The sequence below is a fragment of the Orbicella faveolata genome, unplaced genomic scaffold (assembly GCF_042242905.1).
Source record: "Orbicella faveolata isolate gen_17 unplaced genomic scaffold, um_ofav_v1 contig_26, whole genome shotgun sequence".
Classification (NCBI taxonomy): Eukaryota; Metazoa; Cnidaria; class Anthozoa; order Scleractinia; family Merulinidae; genus Orbicella; species Orbicella faveolata.
In genome coordinates, this window is record NW_028301554.1 from 3,798,483 (window position 1) to 3,807,722 (window position 9,240).

The 9,240-nt window shown below is 40.1% G+C and overlaps 1 protein-coding gene across 1 annotated transcript; it reads right to left on the bottom strand.

Annotated features, from left to right (window-relative positions):
- Positions 1-1,787: 1,787 nt before the first annotated feature.
- On the bottom strand, positions 1,788-9,214 carry LOC110045361 (uncharacterized). Its single transcript, XM_089295414.1, has 4 exons — positions 8,785-9,214; positions 5,877-7,535; positions 5,085-5,291; positions 1,788-3,739 (listed from the first exon to the last, which is right to left on the bottom strand). The coding sequence occupies exons 1-4, from the start codon at positions 9,059-9,061 to the stop codon at positions 3,546-3,548; spliced, it is 2,337 nt and encodes a 778-aa protein (XP_089151540.1). The 5' UTR covers positions 9,062-9,214; the 3' UTR covers positions 1,788-3,545.
- Positions 9,215-9,240: the final 26 nt, after the last annotated feature.

The following is a 9,240-nucleotide window of genomic DNA, read 5'->3' on the forward strand; positions in this document are numbered from 1 at the left end:
AGAGGACGGCAAAGAAATGTACTAAGATTTATAAAGCTCGTGCGACGCAGTGTTCCCCCAGGCGAAGCCGAGGGAAACATATATTGAGGTCGAAGGGAAACAAAACTCACTGTTTTTATATACCCCTCAACTCAAAAATAGGAAAAAATCCAAAAAACATATTTGCTTGACGTTAGCAAATTTTCCGCGGTTTTAAGGTACACAACCTGATCACATGCGAGTCGAAAGTTCAAGTTGTTGTTTCCCTAGGGTAAAGGTAAGTCTGTATACGAGCCAAGGGGCCCATCAGGCCCGAGCTTATCCCGGTTTTTAAAGCATGAAGCTGGATGGGATGCTAGCCCATCGTAGGGTTACTCCTATCATATTGAGCTCGCCGGTACCCATTTAATTCAATCACTCAGGTATACGTAGCGATAGTTTCAAACTCCGTTCAAACATGTGTTTAAGCCTAGGGCCAAAAAAAATATGACAAAATATCTTGATAAACAACCGGTAAAAAAGCTCTAAATTACTCTTGCTTTCTCGCATGCGATGCATGGCGTCACATGAGCGCGCGCTCAAATAAAGGGCATGCGTAATTCAATTCTCGTCCAAGGTTGTAAAAGCCAGACTTTGATTGAGGATTGTTCGAAAATCTAGCGCACAACCCATAATAAAATTTCCACAGTTGATTTGTAGGCTGGGGTGAATCACGTTTAGAGCCAAAATTTTTTAAAAATCTGTAAGACAGATTTTGAGCTATTTTTGATTTCACATTTTCTTAGTTTGCGAAAAATCGGTCTAACAGAGTTTTATTCCATTTTGCATGAATGTTAAATTAGAGCCAATTTCTTATTCATGAAATTTTGAGGTGGGGTCATATGGGTAGATTTTGAGAAAAACGTGATTTAAAAAAGAAAACTTCGGTTGGGAGGTCTGACAATCATCTTTCCCTCAGTTCCAACTCGAATACGTTTTTCCATCGGAGGGGAACGTGCCACGTTTCATGAGTCAAAACTTAGTTACTCCCCAGGGCAGAGAACAACAACTCGGGGCATTACAATTCACTGTTTCCCCTGGGGCCAGTCATTACGTGCTTAATGACAAATTGCAAACATTGTTGACGAGTCGCTACAGTTAACAGCCACACCATGGTTTCCATACAAGGCAAATGGTCAGTCACAAGTTCAATGGAAGCCTTGTGTCCATCGAAGAACATCGACTAACAAGGTATATAAGTTGCAAATGCAGGGGCGGATCCAGGATTTTTCAAGGGAGCGGGGGGGGGGGGGGGGGGAGGTGCTGGAGCCTTGGGGTTGCAGATTCAATAGGCATGTTCCAAAACTGTTACAGTTTGAGAATTGGAACCTAATTTAAGATCGTTTCACTAGAAAGACCAGCAATGCCATAAAGAAGAAATTACGAGGCACCTGTACAGATAGTTTGCATTTTCGTTTTGCCTTACTTCTCCAAAAGAGGAGAGGCTTCACAAGGCCCCCCCCCCCCCCTCCCGCCCTGTTAATCCGGCCCTGAAATTTAACGCTAGTTTATTAAAATGTCATGACATGGTGAGTGTGTGGCCAACCGTTTCTAGCCTCCTAAGCAGACGCTCTTGGGGCTCGCCACGCAATCTTTCTCCCCCCAAGAAGAAGATTGCGTGACGAGCCCAAAGAACGCCTGCGTAAGACGCCAACTGTTTCTTAGTTATGGTAGTTACAATACATTCTAATAACCAACACAGTATCGAAGGAAGACAAAAAAAACAAAAACAAAAACAAAAACAAACTTAGGAAAGCAAACAAGCAAAATTGTAGGATAACATAAAATCTTAGCATTTTATTTTACTGACGTATACGATTAAACAAACCACTAGCTAATCAGCTTTTAAATGGCTAACACATCAAATTATTAAAGTTTGCTTTGCAAACATGTTGATATAAACAACGGCAACAATGCTTAGTTCTTGGAACTCAACGCTTTTAAAAGATACATCATTTACATCAGTCTCAGACTGAGTAGTTAGGCACTTACAACAGTGCTAAAACACCTTTGAAAGGCCATTTTCAACTGACCTACATTACATTTTCATGAACATCTATTATTGAGTATAAAAGTTATGTCATATTATATACATGTCTCTATCCTGGGGCGGATCTAGGAGGGTGGGTTTGGGGACCAAACCCCTTAAATTTAAAACAATGAGACATAATAACATGCTGGCTTGGCCTCAGAATGCCAGAAATCCCATTTCTGAGGACCTAGATTTTAAAAATTTTCCGAGGGAGAATGCCCCCCCCCCCCCACACACCCCAGTCCCTATCTCAAAACCCTTCTCTAAAATCCTGTATCCACTTCAGATATCCAAATTTAATTCGCTGTTCACTGTACATTTTCGTTATTCATTAACTATACCTCACAGATATGCTACCCCTCCACGTAAGTTATCAAATGATACTACTAATACTAATACTAATACTAATACTAATACTAATACTAATACTAATACTAATACTAATACTAATACTAATACTAATACTAATACTAATACTAATACTAATACTAATACTAATACTAATACTAATACTAATACTAATACTAATACTAATACTAATACTAATGTCACGAGCAGTCACGCGTAACAATTATGTAACATTTAGTCACGAAGTTTTGGTTTTGTTTGTACAGATGGTACTTGATTTCAACTTGATTTTCCGGTTTTTATATCATGATCAAATTACTTGTATATATTTTATGACACGTGTGAATTAACTAACACTAACACTAACACTAACACTAACACTAACACTAACACTAACACTAACACTAACACTAACACTAACACTAACACTAACACTAACACTAACACTAATACTAAAACTAACACTAACACTAACACTAATACTAATACTAATAATAATAATGAAAGTCTGCTGTTTAAACACTAACCGGGCGTGTGTCCACTAATTTTAGAAAGTCGATGATGGCATGAGCTTGTGAATTAGTATTCTAGGATCTCATGATATTTTTATTTTCATTAAAATTTTAGTCTACGATAGTGGAATGTGTGGAGATTTGCAAATAGGTTTTCAGAAGAGTGTCATAAAACCAAAACCATTGAAAGTAATCACTCTGGCCAATCACAAATAACACAGACAGTCTGGTGAGCCAATCAAACCTCAGAGTAATTACATGTAGCTGACCCAAAGGGTGGGAAAACATGTGCAAGCGAATCGCAATTGACTATGGTCTTACTTGTTTGGATGAAAAAGTGGCACAAGTTTTTTTCAAAAGGCAATTGTGTAGCATAGTAATGCAAAACCAGTTACTGTACTTTTCGACACTCAAATGAAAACTGCTCTAGATGGATGAGCTAATAAGTAAAAAGTGCTTTGTTGTGGAGCTTAGGTGCCCCACACCATAGTACATGCACATGCATAGGGCAGGGTCAAGTGATCAACATGGCTGCACATTCACTATTCACATACTATGCTGTAAAAGCAACAATATTGTATCCAGTTACACCGTTAGTTTGCATGTCCATCTGTTGAAACAATTGACATGGCAACTCAGGTCTTGTTCTTGGATGTAAACCAATTGATTTCTTGCTCAGTTTTGTCGATGTCGTGTTTGGAGGCATGGAGGCGGTATTGGATTTCACGAGCTCTGTTGAAGTGCTCTAGAGCTTCTTCTGTTGAACCCAGGGCTCCAAGAGCACAGCCCACACCATAGTAAGCTCTGGCAGTGTCCAAATGTTCATCACCTGAGATACAAAATAACCATAGAGGAAATGATTAGACTTTTGAAAGCTCCACATGTACAAAGTATCTAAAGTAAAATCGTCAAAGTGCGGAACGACCCCAAAGGCAACAAAAAAAAAAAAAACAAAAAAAAATAAGATACATTGTAGCAAAAAAATAATGAAGGAAATGTATAAAGAAGTTAGTCATAGAGGTGGTGAAAAGAAAACTCAGACGGCACATTTGTTGCAGCTAATTTTTGACCGCGTCTATATGTATTCCCTTTTCTACTTAAGTTAAATGTTTTGTTTTTTCAATTTATCCCTGGTCAATAATAATTAAAAAAAAAAATTAACCGACTAGAAGAGAATGATAGGGGCTGCACTCCTATCCTTATCCCTATGTACAGGGGGGAAGGTGGTACTGACTGCCACCTCATACCATTATAGATGAGGTAGGATAGAGGAGGAATCCCTTAAATGTAATTATAATGTACATGCACGCACTTGCCCCTCAATGGTGCAGTTCCAGGAAATATTCATACCCACCCCATATGGAAGGTCATTGGATATTCTGAGGAAAGTGTTAAGGTGATGGGGAAGCTCCCAAGCAGGGGGGAAGGAGTTGGGGGAAAGGGGGGGGGGGGTTGGAGGAATTTCAAACCAAAAAAAAATGCCATAGTAGGAGAATGGGACAAAACAAGGAAAAAATTGGTCCAATGACAGAAGAGATTAACATTTAAGGAAGGCCACAGAAGATAACATGAGCGAGGTGCAGTGGCCTCATGTTTAGTGCACTTGTCTGCGGATGGAGCGTTCTGGGTTCGAGCCCTGGCCAGGGACATTGCGTTGTGTTCTTGGGCAAGACACTCTACTCTCACAGTGCCTCTCTCCACCCAGGTGTATATAAATGGGTACCAGTGAACTTAATGCTGGGGGTAACCCTGCGATGGACTAGCATCCCATCCAGAGGGGGAATAGAAATACTCCTAGTCGCTTCATGCTACAGAAACCAGGATACATGTAAGCTCCAGCCTGATGGGGCAAATTTAGCTTGTATGAAGACTACACCTCACAGAATATAACAGGCAACCTTATAATAGAGAAAGGAACACTCAGCAGTACAATATGAATGGTGAAAAAAGTGGATTCCCATGTGGGATAATTGTCTTGATCTTTGCCCCTGCCCTTTAAAACCCTATATCATAACCACATAGGGCTGTTAGCATACTGTTAAGTGCTGAATGAGTCTGCCCCTATAGTGCCAGTTGCCAGATAAGCTTGAACAAATTGAATTCTTAGGTTGGAAGAGCGAAAGGATAGGCACTATAAAAAGTAATAGTGCCTAATGCAAAACATATCTACTTACCTAACAGGGATTTCCTCATGGCAAGGGACTCTTCCTTGAAGGCTACAGCATGTTTGGGATCACCAACCTTTTGATAAGCATCTCCAATGTAATGCAGCAATGATGCAGTGAAGGGGTGCATGCCAAGAAGCTCTCGATATCTGACCAGGCAGAGGTTTGTCCAGATGTTCACAGCAGCTTTGTATTTTCCACTAGTAAACATTGCCACTGTTGCAATGGAAATAAGACAATTAATATTTTAATATAGAAATGAAAAAACTGAAAAAGTTTCTCTAACAAGAGTCAATTCCAGCAGTGCCCAAACAACTCCCCCCCCCCCCCCCCCCGCAACCTCCCGGCAATTGCAGGGTATTTGCATTGCAGTACACAAATAAGTGTATCATTCAATTGTAACTGGCTGATGTAACAATATCCGTTAAGCTTAAATATGACTTTTTCTTTAAAAAAAGCCCTGAATATCTCAACAACCCTAAATCTCTACTGGGTTTGACCACTTACACTAAATAATTCCCTTCTCTGACTCCTAAACAAAAATTCCTAGTATGACACCATTTTATGACCTCCTGTTTACATTATTTAAGGTGGACATCTGCCATGATATATAAAAAAATATCCTCCATTTGGCACGGAAATATGCTCAAATATTTGTCTATGGACATTATTTGTTCCAAGATGCAAACAGTTTCCCGAGAGTGTAGCTTGAGGGACTGTGAGCTTTGAGGAACAGATAATGTCCAAGGACAAATATCCGAGCATAATTTCGCACCAAATGTTGGCAGTTATAGTACTTACTTGCCAGGTCACAGAAGCCACCAGCCAAAAGCATACGCTCCATTTTTCCAGATCCTTCAGAGCGCACCAACCTCTTACGCATTCCAATGCCTTGTGCTATAAGAGAGATTCCTTTCTCTCTGTCTCCAGCGACAAAACAACAAAGACCCAGCTTGCACTTGCAATGACCCTTGCATTCTGAGTCATAATTCACAAGACGGGTCTGGAGATCATGTGCCTCTTGAAGGCTCTTTTTGGCATCGGTGCGATAGGCATCCTTGTAACCATAGTAACATAGCTGCTTGAACCCAATGGAAACAAGACACTCGCTGTACAGGGTCTTGTCAGGCATTCCTTCTGCCACTCGCAAACACTGAGAATACAAAGACATGAACTCATCCAGTTTCATGACCTTTGCCAAGAAGTTGACAGCTTCAGTGGAGACCTGAAGCCCATAATGTCTTAAATCATCATCTTCTATTGATGCCAAAATGGCATGAGAAATGTTTGTCTTTCTGTCATGATACTCGTCAATGACAGTCTTGCAGTCTGTGCTGATGAAGTCATCATTGAGCCGCTGCAGCAGTGAAAGGTAATGTTTTGAAAAACGTCTGATTGCTGTATTGTACCCTGTGCAAGAATCCTCTCTTGTAGACTTACAAAAGGCTTGTACCAGAGGATGTAAACTGTAGCTGCACTCCAGGTTATTCTGGTCTTCAACTTGTTGAATAAGTGAATGTTGTTCAAGATCACCAAGTACAAGTTGGAAGGTGAAATAATCTTCATTAGGAAACAATACATCTTTCGCTTCTTTTTTGGTGAAGGATGTAGGAAATGATGCCAGATAGGCAAGATATTCCTTCATGTCAGGACCTAAATTGTTGTAAAATACTCTAAGAAGAGAATACAGCTCTTCAATTTTTGCATTCTTAACTTTGAGGAAACTGTGCGGACAGTTTTGAAGTTGCATGTGGAGATCAATTGGATCAATTGTTTTCTGTTTTAAAAATGACCCAGTTATTGTTAACAGCAGAGGAACTCCACGACAGGCCTTGGCAAATTCCCGTGCCCAATGGTCTGAAATGTTGAGCACGTGATTCTTGAGATAAGCTGAGGAATCCTTGCTAGTTAACGGCTTTAGGGGAATATGTTTGGTGCCAAAGGGGAAGAGTTCTAATTTTGACACTGCATTCCTACTTGTGATGAGTGTGACAACATTTAATGCATGTTGACCAATTTCCTTTAAAAAACCCTCAAAGTTTGACCCCTCTCCTATTTGAAGGTCTTCGGCATTGTCCAAAATAAGCACAGTCTGATGCTGAAGGGAACTTAGATGGCTTGTCAGCTGCATGACTGGATTTTCCTCCGCATAAATGCCAAAAAATTTCTTCAGCATATGTTCTGCTGCAAGGTTTAGCCTTCGCATATCCCTGAGTGAAAAATACAGCACATCTTTCCCTTCATGCAACATGCTGTATCCTACGTTTGTGGCCACCGCTGTCTTGCCGAACCCTGGTGGAGCAACTATGGTTATAAGGCAAGTGCTATCGTCTCCTTCAGTTGCCAGTGACTGTGTGATTTCTTCACAAACATCCCTTCTTCCTACAAATTTAGGGACCTTTCTTGGGAGACCAACAGATTTTGGTCTCCATTCATTGCTTTCTCCTGCAGGTTCTTCTCCTGTAAATAAGAGTGAATACTAATTTAAATTACATGAATAAAATATTATAAATTACAATGCAAATCATAAAGTGATACTTATGAATGATACTTATAATTTTGGTATTTTTAGGCCAAAATTGACAATAGCTTTCCAATACATCAGTGACATGCAAATTTGGTCACCACCAAGTAGGCAATCAGCATGCATTCCATAAGAAGATAATCTCTATATTTCATTTCTCCTTCATTATCGACCCTCCAAAACATGATCAGTGGTCAGGTACAGAGACTGAAGCAGTTCAATATAACTTTTCAGAAAAATGCTTAATTTGATCAGATACCTGGCCAGCTCTCCAAGCCCCCAACTTGTTATAAGCCCTGTTAGTGAAAAGTGGCCAATCTGCCACCTTAATCAAATCACTTCTGGTTATTAGCCCTCCACCATTCAAATTTCCCTTGTTCAGTCACTAACTTCCTCACAGAACATTGTTCTTGAAACAGACGTGGGCAAGAATAATGTTAACAAGAAGAGTGCCGATCAAAATCTATAGCACAGATTGCTTATCACAGCTTTTGAATTGTTTAACTGATTTCCAACCATATTTTAGCCCTCCCCACCCACCACGTTTCGTCTGCAGTGGATATCAACTTTTAATTCCTAAAGTATATTATCTTCAAAAGTTGTACAGGCCAGAGCATGTAACTGACATTTCATGGCCCTTTATTTTGCCCGGTTTGATAAGAGCAAGGGGAATCTTTGAAAAGACCTTATAAGGAGACATACTTTCGGCCGATCATCAAAGAAACACTCTACAACTTCGCGTACTGTGTCTTGATTTAGGGATTATTAAAGCTTAAGGTTTTCTTGTGGAACGGTTCTGCCGACATGGCGCTTAAAAGTTTTATTTCAGTTTGTTAAACTTCCCTGAAGTTTTCGTTTACACCACGGATGACAATGTATCGAGAAGGAATCCAGCGTATGAATTCCACTGAAAATAATGCGTACAAGGACGGGAATTAACTAAGCTTAATTGCAATTTTCTATAAGCTTTATATTTCACTGGATAATACTACATTTGTCATGATTTAACTTCCTTAACACCAGACTTAATGAATAATAAGCGAACGGAGGCGTTTTTTGCCACCTTTCTGATTACAGGTGGGCGGCGAATGATCAAAACATTTCCAAGCTCACGCGTTGGCAAAGGGGTCGAATACACGATCATGCACTTGATCTACGGTACAAAACCAAAATGTTCCCTCTTACCTGACAATTCCGACTGAATTTCATTCACTAAGAAATCCGCACCAGAGCCGTGAAGCGCTTGCAAAAACACTGGGAACGCTTGAGAACCTCTCCGCGGCAGTAAATCCACGAGATGCAATGCTTTGTATTCAGTTGTAGTTTCTAAGAGTATTTCTTGGCGGTCATTTTCGTCCAAAATACCTCCAGAAAAGAGTTCCTCGGTTATTCTTCTTACATTGATATTTCTTGAGATCCTTAACCGCAACTTCTTTAAGACTTTCCTCTGGGATTCTTCCATGATTCGCTTAACGAGAGCAACTTTTCACTGACTAATTAAAACACGATGTGATTTCAGCCTTTTTATCATTGGCACTCAACCAAAATTGCGGTAGAGCAAAGTGTCGTTTCTCGCGGTAATCGCGGAAGTTGTTCCTAGATTTCCTTGAAGCTTTTACTATTGCGTCTGCGTGGTGCAAT

Excerpts from the sequence above, each read along its gene's own strand:
- LOC110045361 (XM_089295414.1), bottom strand. The coding sequence starts at position 9,061 with ATGGAAGAATCCCAGAGGAAAGTCTTAAAGAAGTTGCGGTTAAGGATC. Across the intron at positions 7,536-8,784 it reads AATTCAGTCGGAATTGTCAG|GAGAAGAACCTGCAGGAGAA; the intron begins GTAAGAGGGAAC and ends TCTTATTTACAG. Across the intron at positions 3,740-5,084 it reads CATGAGGAAATCCCTGTTAG|GTGATGAACATTTGGACACT; the intron begins GTAAGTAGATAT and ends TTTGTATCTCAG.